Genomic DNA, 17,177 nt, shown 5'->3' with positions numbered 1-17,177 from the left:
AAAAAGTTAAACTTACAGATGATCCTTGAAAATTGAATCCTATTAGTGTAGGATCAAGTTTAAATTAATGGGTATGACATTTAGAAATTAACAACATTATCACAGACCTTTATACTATCACTAAAATACAAAAGGGTTGCTGCAAGCCTTACTGATCTTTGTCCCACTTCACTTATTCAGTGTAAGCTCATCGTACTTAAATGTATCCCACAGGCTGCCTGCAGCTCAGTCATAATAGCTGGGAAAGCTGTGGCTTTTTCCGCTATAAAATGTTATTTGCTGTGATGGGATGAGAATTTTCTCTTGAGCAGATTTGTTGTTGTGGTTCGGGTTTGTTGTGTGGAAGGTGGATTTCCCCAATCTCTGGAACACTTCCCAGAAGACAGTGCACGCTCTCACAATCACATGTGGGACAAACACACACGCGGAGAGAAAAGCATGCACAGATGCCCCTCAAGCACCACTTTAAAACAATTTCACCATTTCACTGCCTCTCCATAATAACAAGGCTCCTTTTGATTTAGAGGTCGGTCTTGTCATAAATCTTACCTGCCAAAGATGATTAAGATATAGTTTGTTACAGAGAATCTGCATGGTTGTGCGAGGACCAGATGCCCTCTGGTCAGACTCATTCTCTGTATGTGGGTTAAGAGTTTGACATGAAACCTAAAGTCACAAGGTTATGATGCATGTTGACTCATAAGAGAAGATCCTTCATGTTTCTTATCTTTTTACCACAAGTGACTGAACTCCTGAGTTGACATCGCTGAATCATAATTAAAATACATTCAGAACTTTACAAAATGATCCAGTTAAAAGGAATGCTTAATTATGTAAATTATATCTCACGAATATACATTTGTAAGATATGAAGGATAAGCAGAGGCAGTTAAAAGCCAACATGGCCAAAGAACTTAAGTATTTATGTCATTTTTGGTCATTTTTAGCACTTTTTTCACTATTAAAAATTGCATAACTTCACAAGTAACAAAAACAAAGCATATGGATATAATTCAGAACTAAATAATATTTTAATCAATGCCAATGTCAAGAACACAAGATATAGACAAAACAGTGGGAGTAACAGCTTAGATTTTTAATACCTTCACATTTTCCAGCATACAGCACTGTTAAAATGAAAAAAAAGCCCAATTTTCCCTGCATACATTTTCCAAAAACATCACAAAAGAATTCTATTTAAGTCTATAGACAAACTTATGAAAGAAAATAGACAATAATCAAACTTTTCTACAAAACAAGGTCTGATAAAGCTGTGAATGTGAACAACAGAAATTTACAACAATAGCATTGTTCAAGAAATGGGTAAAAAAAAATGGTTTATGCCTCTGCACATACCACCGTGCAGAATTTTATTTATTTATTTTAAAACAGCACGTGTAGGTCTCGCCCCTTAAAACCTGCTTTGGCAAATGAAAGTTTTGGGGTATAAAAGTTTAACAAATCCACTGCAATTTTGGAAGTATCACACATTTTAAGCTTCATTCACACAACAGGTCTTGATGATCATTTCTGTTTTTCTACTGAAGTTAGATTTTTTTTGTAAGGTAGTTTATACTGCTAATTAAACCGAACCGCAATGAGATTTCTGAGTGAACGGTTTATGTCCCCAAAGCGACAGAAGAAGAACGTTGATGTCACACATTGGGATACTTTTTACCAAAGAAGTAATTGATGCCACTCTCTATTGACCAGTTTCAAAGCTTTTTGAGCAGTGGGAGCCAGATACTACTAGTCCCAAAATGATGGCAACAGCAAAGAAGCTAACAAAACGAAAGCACAACTAATAGCAATGACCTTCTGTGGAGCATTGACTTCATTGTCTGTAACAAAATCTGTTCGGATTTACACTTATAGCCAGGAGTGGTGTGACTGCGATGTGACACGCTTCAGTGACACAGACTTCTTTCATAACTTCATAATCAAAATTTTCAGCCATCGTTTTAGTCCAGATTTACTGCATCTGGATTTTTCTGTTGCAGAATTATGACATAAAAGTTGGATGAAATGTGACATGGCTGTTTAAGAGTCACATTTTCAGTCTGGTCATACTGCAGACAGATCGAAAACCATTGGATATATATCTAAATTAGTACCACATATTGAAATGGCACAGATTGGATTATTTTGGGGGATACAAGGATCAGAATTGGGTCATTCAGACTGCTGTGAAAAAGTTGGATATACGTTGCACATGGGTCATATTTGCCTGCTCTGTAGACGAAACCTTGAATCAACTGAACAAATGCTGGACGTCTAGTGGGGAGTCACTGGAGAAGATGACTGGAAACACAAGTCAGGCAAATTCTTACCACTTCTCAAAATGTAGATAAGACACGAGTCACATAACTTAAACTTGACTCTAATGGGAATTATCAAAACGAAAAATCACTCCGATAAGCAAAGATAACATAAGTTTGTCTTGTTGCTGTGTAAAACAGTGATAACGTAAGAAAGAAAGTAAACAAATCTAGCAAGTGCTCTCAATTAGAGAACCTCTCAGAGAGAGATTGTGGTGCTCCTGGAAAACAGCTGATCAAGGCCATTTAGATTACAAGAAAGTCTGTGCCTCATAAAAAATACAGTAACATTTAGTGGAAGTTTAGGCTTTTCATGTCTTATTTTTCTAATCATCTGTAACCCAATAAAGGGAGAGCAACCCTATAACAAAATTATTCCTGTTTAAAGAGACATTATATGTAGTTTTACTAACCGCAATACTACATTTTTGCAAACGTCTGTAGGTAAACCCATGTGTAGGTGTTTTACAATCCTCTATTGAACTCCTATAATGACCCACAGTCAACTGCTAATTTTCTCAGGAAGCCTCCCCTGCAGACTCGCAGTCATCAGCTGACTGTCCTGTAACATATCCCAGGACTGAGTCAAGCAACAGATTACCTCCTCCTCTTGTCATTAGCAAAGTGGGCATCAATCTTTCACTTTACAGGAGGCCTCATTCTCTGGCTTCTGAATAGATCTGTCTACTGTGTTAACAGCTAATTGGCTCTGGCGCCAATGTTGCATTCAAGGTAGTCATTTAGGTGCATTACAGGCGGAGGCTCTGAGGGCTTCCCATGCCTGGCAGGGGAGAGGCGGGGTGGATGACAGCTTTGAGGTAATTTGGATCAAAGTGAATACAGCGTGATTAGCTTGCGTGTGGATGTGTCGGTTGTTTACAACATGTCCCACTGGTTTGACGAGTTACTTTATATGACGGAAGGGTTACTAACTCTGAACACTCTGCCATTTGTTTTTCTGTTAGCTTGTATAATGGTGAGCGATTAACTTTAAAAACAGGGCAGAGCTTTTATTTTAGATGCCCAAGAAACAGCTTTAGGTGACCTAACTGCATTTTTATGTAACTTTTTTATTTCTTGGATCTGTTTTCATTAAGGAGTTCTTTTGAAACAGTTCTTGATGAGGTTATTAGTTTAGTATTTGAACAATGCAGTTAGAGTGATGTTAGATTTGATTTGCCTCAGAAGGTGTGAATGACATGAAAACTGAGATCAGTGCTTTGAGTTGAACCTTGGAAAACTGGTTCAGTTACAAAATTGCTATGATACCAACTACTATTAGCATCACAAGCCAACAACAAAGTAGTTCTTCCAATTTTACATTTATATATTCACATATAAATGTTGTACTGTACTAAGAGTGTCACTAATTTAATGTGACACTCAAAGGACACTATAAAAACAGAGCACTAATTGACCTAGTGATATTATTCAAAAGAAAATAAACTTTGACAAAATGGAAATTCAGACCCTTATTTCAAAGTACAATCTGTCATCATCTGTTGGATTCTTTACTTAAACTCAACTGTCAGGTAAATCCAGTGATAAAATTCAGCCTTTGTATTCTAACCTGTTGTCCAAGATGAAGCTGATACTGTCTAAACAAAAAAATTTGAACCATTAACCTTTGCAATATAACACTGAATCTACAGTACTGTTATGCCCCTCTTTATGAAACAAGTGAGTCTTCTCATTCTAGTTTGAAACTGATAAAAAAAATGCTTTATTTTATTCTTGTTGAATTAAACAAGGGTGCATTTAGACAGTTTTGGCATCCAGTCCACAGCTCAAACTTTATCTCTGGATAAATTTTATAGTTAATTTGAAAATTTTCTCAATAGTTGAGCAGTATTTCATCTGTCAGAACTGCTGCCCTGCTTACTATCTCTTACTATCTCACTCAACCAGATGTGTTACATATTAATGCTTTTCATGAGAACTTTAACTTCCTGTTCCTAAGAACAGTCTTTAACTATCAGGTTTGATGCAGTATAAAATGTGTTTTTTTATATATCTACTTCCCTGTCCAGCTTGTTGTAACTGTTGCATATTAATTTGTCATGATTTTGTTACACCTTGTATGTGTACCTCTTCTTCTGTGGTGTTGAGCTCGCTTTTAAAGCGCTTAATAAATAAGGCATTTGGGACTGAATGAATTGGATTGTAGTGTAAAACACTTTGAGTTGGTAATAGAACTAGAAAAGTGTCATATGAAAGTGGTAAATTTATATCATATGTATCAATACAAGAATACTGTAAAAAATACATGTCACTGTTCACACATTACTTTTGAAGTTTTACCTTTTGTGGTTTCAAGATCATCAAAGACAATAAAAACAATTATGAGCGAGATGTCCTGACTCATTGCTTTTAATGAGAATTTAAGTGTGGCCCAGCCTGCTGATTATCCCTGCCAAACATTCTGCCACTTCAAAGCTTCAGCTGTAATTACAACGCTCTGAGGTGTGCCCGACCCACGCAACCAGAGGCTTCTCGAGACTCCCTCCTTGTCACACATGCACGCACGACGCACAGATTTCTGCACAGTTCACACGCAGGCAAACATGCTCAGACAAATTGCTTTTGCTATTACCAGGCTTAAATTATATCATGGAAAAAAGGAAGTGGGATGTGTGGGTAATTTTGCTTACGCCCTCTCATCTCGACCCCACCTCCTTCTTCCTTCCTTCCGCTACCTCTTTCTGTTTCCCCTGCAATTGTCTTTTTAGAGTAATTATATTGTTTTCTTGCTCATTTTTTTACATGTAAAAATGATGACTGAAGTTTTATTTTAACAGTATTTGTCCTCTTACAGACTTAATTTTCAATCCATTTAGGTGGAACCTACAAGTGTCAAGATAAACAAATTTTCTATCAGTCTAAGATAATATAGAAAAGCACACAACTGAAATATCACATTTCATTTCATGAAGGATTATATGATAATGAACAAAGACCTTAGCGATAAAGGTAATTATGCATATCTTTAAATTGCGGATTACGTGTGATTAAAGGATCAAACTAAAGGACGATAAAGTTCTGATCTACTCACAGTACATTAATGGAAAGCTTCGTTCCAGGTGGGGCCACACCAAAATCGGATTACTAAAATCAAGAACCCGTTTAAAAAAAACTTTTTTTGACAACTCAATGAACGATCATATATCTCAAAAAACATCATATCTTTAAAAAAAAAAAGAAGAATATATTAAAAAGGCTATGACATTATCCACTCTGAAGATATTAAAAATATTCAAAGGTTTTGGAAATCCAGATAACCTTTAGAACCTCGGTAAGAGTGAATCTTACCAAGATCAGCTGATGAAGATGGTTGGCTCAGCTCTGAAATCTGTTCTGGAGCCTCTTAAAAAGATCATCCCTTTACAGCCAACTCTGATGATCCCCAAAAACAGTGACTTCAGTCAGAAGCTTCCACAGAACTGCTGTAACACAGGCCACTACAACAGATTCTTCTTGCCAACGGCCATTAACATCTACAGGAAATCTTTGATATAATTTGTATAATACAAGTTACAACAACCTTCCCCTGTGGGATTAAAAAGTGTTTTAAAAATTGTATTCAGTTAAATCAGATGCAGCGGAATGACCCATTCATCCTAAAACTCTTCTATTGTGGCTGATTGAAAATAATTGCTTCACATCGATGTAAATGACCTGCTGGCAGTTACCTCAAATACTTGATAGCAGTTGTTGTTCCAAGCTAACCAGTCATTAGCTTTAGGGAGCAATTACTTGTCCACACAGGACTACACTTGTGAGAATAAACAATTAGAATAATTTGAAAACTACATTCGTTTTATATTTGAATAACGTTAAAAAAGTTCCCGATGAAATGAAGTATTATTTAGATCACACAAAAATGACAAAAGAAGAAATCTTTAAGAAGGAAAAACATTTTGACACATCACTGCATGAGAGGTTTCTTGTCACATCTTTAGTTAGGAATCACATACTTCACAGATGACATGTCAGTACAGTCTGTAAGTTATGCTAGTCACTAGCAGCTAGTGCAACATGAGCCTTAACATTAAAACTATTATACACGTTAATTTTGCCTATCGTGAACACATTTTTGCCTGTTTTAGTTTTTACTGTTTATAAATAAACATTTATTGATTTGATGTTAGACCAAACGTGACAAAATTATTTGGAAATAATTAGGATTAACTGCAAAACGAAGAGGCAATTCAAGGACAAAAAGACAAATAGGGGTTCAGGAAATGAAAGGCAGACTGTGACAAACAGGAGTAATGGAATTCTGAGGTAAAAAATGAAGATGAACAACCTGCATGAGGGTGAGAACAGAACGAAAGAAGAGCTTCAGGAATGAACATACAGAGCAGTGATCTAATGATGCATAACTAAAATAAAGGCATCAGAGATAAAAGGTTGCAAGGACAAAGTCAGGAGGTGGAAATGCAAGAAATGTGCCAAAATGACAGTCAGCCAAAACTGACAAGGTGCCTGCAGGGCTACAGGCACAGCCACCGAGAGGGAGAGAGAGAGAGAGAGAGAGAGAGAGAGAGAGAGAGAGAGAGAGAAAGAAAGAGAGAGAGAGAGAGAGAGAAAGAGAGGTGGGTTGGGTTGGGTGGAGGAGACAGAAGGAGGTAGGGATCCTGAACTGAGCTGTAAAAAAATAAGACAACAGTTTGTCCCCTGAGGAGTTGGTCCTTTCATCTGGCCGCTCACTGGCGCCTCCACAAATCTCTGATTGTCTGTGAAATAACCCCACTTTAATAAGGCAGCAGTAGCAGCCTCCTGGGAACCAAGAGCCTGCTTCGCATAGACAAACCGATCTGGATCTGCTGGTTTCATCTAAGGACACAAAGAAGGACTTTTCATCAGGCTGTTAATTCATTTAGTTTTAGGGATGTTTTAGTGGTTAAAAAAAATTGTGAAGGAATCCAATTAATCTTGTACAATTTTAGGGTTGTGTGAATTCTGATATTTAGACAGTGTATGAAAAGAGCCTCTTTGTTAAACACAAGTAGTAAGGCAACAGATAAGTCATTATTTAGGCACCCATGACTAGAGGGAAAAGATTTTAAAATATGGGAAAATGACAAGAGTATAGCTCTCTATTAGGAGCTAGGAAACCTTCTTTTGAATACTTCCATATAAAGTTATCTCATAATTAATAAAAATTAAGTACTTTATATTGGCACTGTGAATAATTGAATCATCGAACAAGAAGATGGATGAGTCAGTAAAAGGCAAACAGAGATGCCATCCAAGATGTCTTGCCAAGGCTTAGAGACAAGCAGCCTTTTGAGAACTGGTTCTGTTTTATTTGGGTGTGAAACCCCTCCATAAAAGCCTGACAATCTGTACATACCACCACTGTAGCTCACAATGGAAAGTCCCAATAAAGAGGAGACCAAACAGATGAGAGAGCAGGGGAGATAAAGAAGAAAGGGATCTGTGTTTCATCCCGGGTATAATTCTCTATAATTATCCGCATGGGGCCCGTGTTTACACATGCAGTCTCATGAGGTTAGAGTTAGAGCTAATCCATTACTGGTGCTTAACATGTGATAATGCTGTTGCATGGCTATTATTTTTACAGCCTATTTCCTTGAATCTACTTCTTAAGTCAGTTAAACAATATGGAACTGTGCTTATTGAGTTCCCAAAGAAGCAGAACTGATTCACTCGACTAAAACTAAAATCTAGAAATCTTTCACTTCCCAGTATTTCAGAGGGGGAAATGGTAGGAATTTCATTTTATCTTGGCACACACAAATAATATATTTCTGGGTTAATTCACAAGATTTCACTTTTTGAGTGTTTTTTTTTTTTTTTTGCAACTGGCAATTCTTTTGGATGAATATTTGTTTGGTGGGATAAAGGTGTGAAAGCCTTTCGCTCAGCTGATCGATGGCAAATAAAAGTACTGTACTTTATCTGGACAATCATCAATAGCCTATGATTTAAGTCTGCCAAATGGCATGATGCATAATTTGACTGTAACTTTTAAGACCTTCTTAAAAAGTCTATTCAAGTACTGAGTAACTGATCAAATGATCAATCATTAAATATTTTAAAATGACATCATCAGATGGACCGAAATGTTTCTTTCAATATAAAAATCATGAAACTTTAACAAAAACTGCAGGTGTGTATCTTTGTTTGATGAATTGTTCATTAAAACATTTGTTTTTCATTCAGTCTTTAGACAATCGAGAAATTTTCCTCAATGAAAGCACATTTTAAAAAAAGTTACTCAAAAAATGTAATTGAGTCAATTCCTTGGGTAGTAAGTAATTACTATCCAACTCTGGAAGTGAATAAAAACTTTTAAAATGATTTTCCCGGGTTGTACTTCATAAAAAACCCCCAACAAGAATAATTTCCCACGGTTCTTGAAAGCAGCACAAGTTCACTCGTAAACATTCTGGGCAGCAGTGATTGGTCAAAGTCAAACTGTGTCAGCGTGTTACGTTTACAAACTCGCTCCCAGTACCTGACAGCTCAGAGCGCTTCGCTCACCGAGGACGCCATCACCTGACGGGACTCCTCACGGCGCTCTCCGCTGCCAGCCCACGTTTACTGCAGGAGGACACCTGGAGAAAAGATGACCTCTCAGGACACTGCTAAAGACTTGGGTCGCTGTTCCGAGGGGGTGAATAGCAGATCGCTCTCCCCAGAAGTGCAGCGTGAAGAGAAGACGTCACCGATTCTCCGACGGCGTCATCCATTCAGCGTGGAGGCGCTCATGTCCGGGAGGAAGACGGAGCACCGCACCGAAACGTCCACCTGTTGTAAAGCAGCTGGAGCCGCCGCGTCCGCCCCGGCCGCGGGGCTGAAGTCTGTGTACCTGTGCCGGGACACGTGCAGTCCTCCCGGGGAAGGTCGGAACAGTTTCCCCGCGGTCGCGTCTTCGCCGGTGAAATCTGAGGTGTCGGAGTCAGAGGAATGTTCACACTGGGTTTCTGCCAGCGCCTTCTCCACACAAACACGTACGTTTATTTCCATGTTGTCAAGCGTCACAAAGCTTTTTTAAATGTAGTTTATTATCTACATTGAACCTTTTAGATTGAAACAAGAGCAAACTTCAACTTCTCCAAGTAAGACTCAGGAGAATCAGGAAGCGAGGATATATGAGTTCACACAGTTTTCAATAAATGCATAAATATTACATTGAAACATGTCATCTTTTTTAAGTTGCTTTGAACGTTTTGAGTTTACTCTCTCTTATATGAATGTTTACATTGCCTTGCTAAATAGCATGTTTTCATGTCATATTTACGACAAATAAAAATAAATAAAATTAGACATGGATTACAAATGAAACCTTCCCAAGGTAGGTTGATTAACTTAAAAAATAAAGGTAGAAGATAAAGTGTTATTAGGCGATATGGCTTATGTTATCTTGATTTATTTTTTGTTTATATTTATTAAAAAGATACATACATAGTTTGTGTCATCATTGGATTTTTAACCAATATTTAAATGAACCCGAATTAAAGGTTAATTTAACCTTTTTTCTCCAAATATTATTGTTTTTATTCCAAAAGTGTAAAACAATGCCCTCTCTCAGAATTTGGTATTACAATAAAAAAGTATATACAACTAATTATAATGTCAGTAAATTTGATTTATTGTCCAATATTTATATAATTTATTTACTTACTTAAATAATTCAATTTTTTTCTCAGCCAGATTATAATCGAATGCTAATAAAAATGAAAGCAATTCAAAACATGATAGTCAGTTTTTCAACTCAAATTTACGTAAGTTTTTGGAAAATCATTACCTGGTAAATACTCTATTCAGATCATGTTATAATCATGATAGTTGAACCCTATACTAAATTTTTCACCCTTTTTGTTGCCTAAGGTCACATCAGTCCAGGCTGTCAGCTGAGGAAACACAAGACCAACAGAAAACCCCGCACTCCCTTCTCTACAACCCAACTCCTGGCTCTGGAGAGGAAGTTCCGGCAGAAGCAGTACCTGTCCATCGCAGAGCGAGCAGAGTTCTCCTCCTCCCTGACCCTGACGGAGACCCAGGTGAAGATCTGGTTCCAGAACCGTAGAGCAAAGGCAAAGAGGCTCCAGGAGGCTGAGCTCGAGAAACTCAAGATGGCCGCTGATGCCAAGACGGCAGTGGTGGCAGCCACTGCCAGTTCTGCAGCGCTACATCCCGGCTTTACGTTACCACTGTCGCTGGGCGCCATGTCTCTGTACGGACAGTCGTATTCTGCCTATCACCACCACCAAAGACCCATTCTGCCCATGTCCCCGTTAGGACTATATGCTGCTCCGCTGGGATACAGCATGTACCACTTATCATAAACATGGAAATATTTTTCTGTATTTTGCTTTTATGCATTCCAAAAATGGACAGGGAGGACGTGTGCTTGACATTTAAAAAAAATGTGTACAGCCTATCCATATCACCTGCGCAAGAAGTGTGACATTCAGAGCACTTCAGATCAAATTAGCAAGCCGTTTTTCTTCCCGTAGGTGAGGATAGAAAGCGCTTCCTGTTCTGCCCTCATTGGACAGCCCGTTCACACGATTGCCCTGTTATGCGGAGGGGTGTTTCTGTCTGGGTGCTGTTTATCCTCTTCACTTGTTTACATCAGGAATAATTGAGCAGGGACGAGGACTTGCATTGGGCACCAAAGCACAGACCGCAGCTGTTTTCTTAAGCCTTGTTCCCAATCAGACGCAGTGCCTTGTGTCAGAAAATGGCCTCAATGTCAGGATAATTGTGAGGATGAACTGGAGTTTTAGCTTCTCAGGACAGATTGAACATATCACTCAAGCTTTCTTGTGGTTTACACAAACCGATTGCCTTAAAAATAACATTGCATTCAGGCTAAACCTGAAAGTTACCTACGTTCTATATAGCAAAGCATAATTTATACCACTATAGTTGAAGTTTCTGTTTTTCTTCACAAGACATTTATAGCACAATAATGTTTATCTCCCATGAAATACAATGCTGGAAATGTATGAGTGCCTTATGTTGTGTATTTATGGTAGAGAATATGGTACAAAGTTTTACCAAATGTGTATTTATATTGCTCCTTTTGAGCATTCTATGCTGTTCTTGTTTTGTCAACTGAAATTAAAACAGTTTAGATTCTTACATACAGATATGTAATTTTTTTTTATAGAAAAGAAAACTAATACATGAATATCTGTCTCTAGGTAAAATTAGTTATCTCCTTATTGACAACCAATAATCGGGTGTGCAAGTTGAACAATAATCGGGTGTGCAAGTTGAACAACAGTGTCATATAGTATCAGATTATTAAGTAAAACTGGTTGCAATTAATAACTTATGCTTCCTACATTTTGAAGTATTTTTGCTTCTATTAGAAAGTTAAGTCACTGCTCTTTATTGCTATATGAGTTATTCTGCTTTTAGAAAGAGTGTGGACTCAGGCGCTTGAATTATGTTTTTCTCACTGATGCAGATTTTCCAGTTTTCTTTACGGTTTGATATGCTTGGTCCTAATTTAATTATTTATATTGCTCCTTTTGAGCATCCATTGTTCAAAAGGAGCAATATAAATAATGAAGGATTGTAACACATTAAGGAGAAGGAATCTTTATTGGGAGTTTTGAGTCCAGTAAAAAAATGAAGCCATTATTATAACTCCATTTATGCATGAAAGCATACATCCCTCATCTTGATATGATTTTTATTCAAGTTCATCGCTATACATACTCTTGGTTGATGTGTTTGCAGACTAAAACTAGCAAGAGTTCTTACTTTTTATGCACTTAATTGATAAACATTATGAAAGAAAAACAAAACAGATTATTCAGTCTTGACAAATTCATTCAAGGCATAATTGACCAAATGATTGATTCATTTTTAGCCTTGACAAACGAAGTTACCAAAGATCAGTTAAACTAAAATGTTACCAACTTGATTTTTGATCAGTTTCTCACTGTTGTTAACTATTCAACTATTTTGTATCTTGTCCTGGCATTTTAAAGTAATACTATGGTGGGTCTGGTTACTTTGAGGTGTCAAGCAGATTTGCTCAGCACAACAGGCTACATCAGTTTTAGGCAATAAAGACAAAAGGAGGAGGGGAACAAAAGCAACTCAGGGGAAACAACAGAAGTGACAAACGAATAATACGAGTAATACTTCTTTCTCATTAGGACTTATTTTTCCACTCTTGTTTTCCTATCCATTAACCAGCAGAATTAAACCACAACTTAATGCCTGGGTTTAAACCACAGGGTGAGTTTTGAGGGTTTTCGGTGCCTGTGCTTTTGTTAGGACTGTAAAATCAGCTTAAAAACTTCCTTGTGACTTTGATGTAACAAAGGAATTGTTTATAGGCAGCGGCACATTTATGAGGTTCCTCTTTAATCAGAACAAGTTGCAGGGGTCGGGCAGGCAGCGAGAACTGGCAGGCGAAGCAAGCAGCTTACACAGACGTGCAATCAGCTTAATGAAGTGCAGACTGGCAGGGATGACTGTCTTTGCTCTTGTGAAACATCACATTCGTGCTCCTTGGACAAGGAGAGGGAAATCTGAGTGTGAAGAATCTACTAAAGCAGCTTCTTTATGCAAAGACTTGTCATTAGCAGAGGGGATTTGTTTTTGTCACTGTTAGCTATAACTCATCTGTGAGCGTTTGTTTTTTTTACATGTTACTTAAAGAGAAAATGTGACTGAGAGCCCCTCTGGGTTTAAGTCATGTGCTTGTTTGCAACCTCCTCTAGTGGTTGTTTGAGGCATAGCACTCAATCATGACTACTTCCTAAAAAATGTTTTCAATGCAAAGTAAACAAAAGGTGTCATTATCAAACGGTTCTCCTTTTAGAGTCTGGTGAAGTGAATCCAAATTCCAAGGTGAAGATAAATTTCTAAACATAGCTCTAATTTGTTTTTTTAAACTAAAATGCCACACCCACCCGTTTGCAAAGTTAAAACTCTGACTGTGAGAAATTATGACCACACCCTAAGATGAAACATAATTAAATGCTTGAACTTGAAAAGATTTGAAATATTTTTGGTAAATAAGTCAGAGAGTGGTTGTTCTTTCTGTGAGGCTGAACCAGAAGAAAAGTCTGTTACAAAGTTGCAAAAGTGACCTCCAGGTTTCTTAAAATTAAGCAGGAATCTCAGTGTTTTTCAGTTTAGATCTTGGTCATTGTTTTTTTGAAAATACCTCATTCACACATTCATGCACACATTCTGATGGTGGTGAAGTACACTGTAGGTCTGACAGAAGTGAGGCTGCTATGCATCAGCACTTTTGGGTCCTTTGACTCCCACAGGAAGGCGGGAGCTCAGAGGGAGAGGGCGCATCTTGCTTACGGACACAATAAGACGGACAGGATGAACTCCGACCTCCTGTCCTGCATAGACATTCAATCTCAGACATATTTCCCACAGATTGCTTCAACTGGCAAAGATAATAATTTACTAACAAGAAATTATAATTTGATGAATTTTGACCTTTTAAATGCTGAAAAGTCTTGGGATTATAAAAAGAAGCCTCATTTTCTAACGTTTACTTGATGGGAGGGGGGGTGTGTTTCGGTTCTTTTTTAGATTGTCCTATTTTTTGTTTTACATCTGCAATACTTTACCAATTCCTCCATTCAAATATTGTAAATTTACTGCTTATCTGCTTAGACACAAGAAATTTACAGTTGGTAAATTTTGAAAAAGTAAAAATCAGATGTTTACTTCATGCCATTTTGTTACCAGAAAACATATTTGCAACCAGTTAACAACAAATATTATTATTGTTCAAAACACATAAGATTTCTTCTGCTCTTTTGAACTACTACTTATCTTGTTCTACTTACTACTTAACAAGAATTGTGCAGTTGGTGGATTTTGCAGAAAAGTGAAAATGTTTTCTTTGTCGTTGGTGGTAAATATATTATAAAAAAAAAGACATCCAAAACATAAGTAAAGATCAGATTTTTACTTTGTGGGACTTTGTTATCAGAAAACGCGCTCATCTCTTAACACCACATTAAATACACTAAATTAAATCTGCTGTTGAACTGGGTTATGAGTTTAATTAATGCCTCTTGTCAATGTTGAATGGAGAATGCTGAAGAATTTCTCAACTCTTCTGGACTTTCTCATGGAATTCAGTATGTTAAATAATAAGCTTTGTTTTTCTGTTTTTTAGTTTTATCGAGTGTCAAAATCAGCCGCATAATTTCCTCGGAGAAAAACACTTGGCCCATTTTGAAGTTAAATGTTTCTTCCATTTTTAATAGAGTTCCCTTGGATAAATAAATTCAGTCTTGGCCCCATTGTTTAGGATGTCAGCATCCCAAGTTGCTATTGACTTGTTTCTTCCCATAACACATAGTTTTAATCTAATTAACCCCGGCACACACAGCTGAATCAATAATTTGTGGGATGATATGCAGTGGCAGGTCTCCTCTGAATCGCACCCTGGGTGAGCCCTTACATCTGTCGACGCCCTGCCAATTAAAACGCAGGAAATTATCTGAGTTTTTGTGGCGGGATAAAACACAGAGCAGTGTCAAACAAAGCATGTCTCATCTAGTCTCCCTATTATCTGCAGCAAAATGGGATCCTAGTTAACACATAGTGACATTTATTGCACATGCGTGGAAGCAACAGGAAGTTTGTTCAGGGCACATTTAACCAATATGTTTAACTGCACAAATACTGAGTTGTGTCGTTACAGTCTCCCAACTCATAAAATTTTCTATTTCAAAGCTCCAATCCTATTTAAAGTGTAGCTATAAAGTCAACAAACTACATATTAATCAGAATAAAAACTCAAAAAACTAGTGAACAACCCATCATGTTTTTTTCTCCACCGCCTTTCATGTGAAATACATTAAAAGTTTGATGCTAACCGTTTTGAATCCTCCTCACATGTTTTCCTGAATCAGAAGCCAGTATTTTTAAAAACCAGACAGAAAATCAAACAGGATTCAAGCAGCAAACTGCAGATGAGAGGTAATGGTTGTTTCCAGATCATCAGAAACGAAAAGTAATTTGCTTCCTTGAAAGAGAAAGATAAATATCAGTTTATACTGGGAAGAATGTGCAATAAATACCAGTTTACATACTCAGCTAACTGCAGGTCAGTCTTCGAAAGGTTGTATATAACTTTTGTTTGGGTTGAAGGACTAACCCTAAACAGTCAGAGCCACAATAACATGATTTAGATCTCAGTTGTTGAGGTCAAAAGAAAATTTGCATAAATAATTTTGCTTAAGAATGGATGGAAATCTAAATTGTGCAAGAATGAAATATTTGGCGAGTTAAAAATTTTCCTAAAGAAACACAAAATCTCCATAAACAAAAAAGATTCCTAAAAAAATAATCACGCTTTGGGTATGCAACCTGGACTTTTACAGTTTTCCTATACAATGTTTGGTGACATCTGCCTGGAGGCTTGTACAACACATGAACAAGTTGTTCAACTTCCAGTTATCCTCTGTGCATTTAATACTGGCCACCCACTAATCCTGGTTGGCAGATTTAAAGAACATTTTTGCCTGGTCTCAGAATTAATCACATGGATTTCAGATTTTTCCGGGTAAATTTGAAAGACTGTATTAGACATACGGTGAAACATGTCAGCATCCTGTCACCCTTCAGTTTTACACAGAACTCAGCAGTAATAGAAGACCTACAGTGCTGTTGAATTGCAAAGTTATTAGGTCACCACATCAAACCAAATTTGAAGTGTCATAATAATTTTGCAAGTTTTTAAGAAAAACATTGTCACTGGATTTGACGCATGCTATTTATAATTAAAAGAAAGACACTGATTGAGATGACAATGTTGACAACAATTGGCAATTTTGACTTTTATTTTGGCTAACAAAAGACTGTTGGACAATGAGTGACAACATATTTTTATTAAATTTGTCAACAAATTCTTAACAATTGGGATATGTTGACAAGTTCTTATGCTTGAGAATACATGGTGAAATAATAAAAAAAAAAACAACAAAAGTGACATCCGTGAAAGATGCAGCTTAATTGTTCTGCCTTGTTATATTATATAGTTTGCTATACTTCCAGCAGGTGTCACTATATCAACACATTTTAACAGAGGGATTATTCATTGAAAGCACATTAAATTAGCTGGGTTCCTAAAATTCAACACAAAGTAAATACATAAATATTTATTGCCATTTAAAATGCAAAAGTCTAATTTGCTTGTGTTATTTTGGTAAAGAGTGAGTTGAAAATAAGTGCATTTTTAAAATTGCAAATGGTGCCACGGGGAGGAAGCCCTACTAGAAAATGCTGCCATTCTGCTCCAACACCTGTTTACAGAACAGAAACCCTGCAGCGCTCAGGAGGAGGTGTTTGTATATGCGTGGTTGAAGAAGTGTGTTTTGCATGCTTAAGTAAGGGTGAGATGCGTTTATCAAGAGGGAGTAGAAACATGTGCTTGAGTGCAACGTCCTTGTGATGCAACTCAATCACATCTTCTGAAGAGAGGACGGGGAAACTGTGCAGCCACAGAATTTCACAGAATCTGCCGTGTCTGCTGCACACAAACTCTTGGTGCCATCGTAGCACCTCTTTTACCTCAGAAATGTCAACGCGATAGACAATAAAAATAAGAGCTGGCCCTGCAGTGCCTTCATCCCCCTTTCCCCTCTTCCATCTGACACACACAGAGCAACAAAAACACAGATGCTCTCCCTATCTCATGTAAACTCACACGCATATACGCATTATTACTGTGTTGCTCCCTCATATTCTCATCCACTTTTATCGCTTCCAGTCATAGGCTCAGCACCAGCACAAGCTGATAAGCTTTTGGCACACGGGAAGCATCTATGTTCTGCAGGGTACCACCAATAACATAAGCAGCACTACATTGTAATGGAA

At 37.3% G+C, this 17,177-nt stretch overlaps 1 protein-coding gene across 1 annotated transcript; it reads left to right on the top strand.

Annotated features, from left to right (window-relative positions):
* The first annotated feature begins 8,827 nt into the window (after nucleotides 1-8,827).
* On the top strand, nucleotides 8,828-11,440 carry msx2b (muscle segment homeobox 2b). The gene is made up of 2 exons (XM_055051527.1): nucleotides 8,828-9,298; nucleotides 10,179-11,440. The coding sequence occupies exons 1-2, from the start codon at nucleotides 8,914-8,916 to the stop codon at nucleotides 10,634-10,636; spliced, it is 843 nt and encodes a 280-aa protein (XP_054907502.1). The 5' UTR covers nucleotides 8,828-8,913; the 3' UTR covers nucleotides 10,637-11,440.
* The last annotated feature ends 5,737 nt before the right edge of the window (nucleotides 11,441-17,177 follow it).

This window comes from Poeciliopsis prolifica, unplaced genomic scaffold (assembly GCF_027474105.1).
Source record: "Poeciliopsis prolifica strain line A6 unplaced genomic scaffold, Auburn_PproV2 SCAFFOLD033, whole genome shotgun sequence".
Lineage (NCBI taxonomy): Eukaryota > Metazoa > Chordata > Actinopteri > Cyprinodontiformes > Poeciliidae > Poeciliopsis > Poeciliopsis prolifica.
Note: the sequence above shows the minus strand (reverse complement) of the source record. Positions and strands in the feature narration are given on the sequence as shown.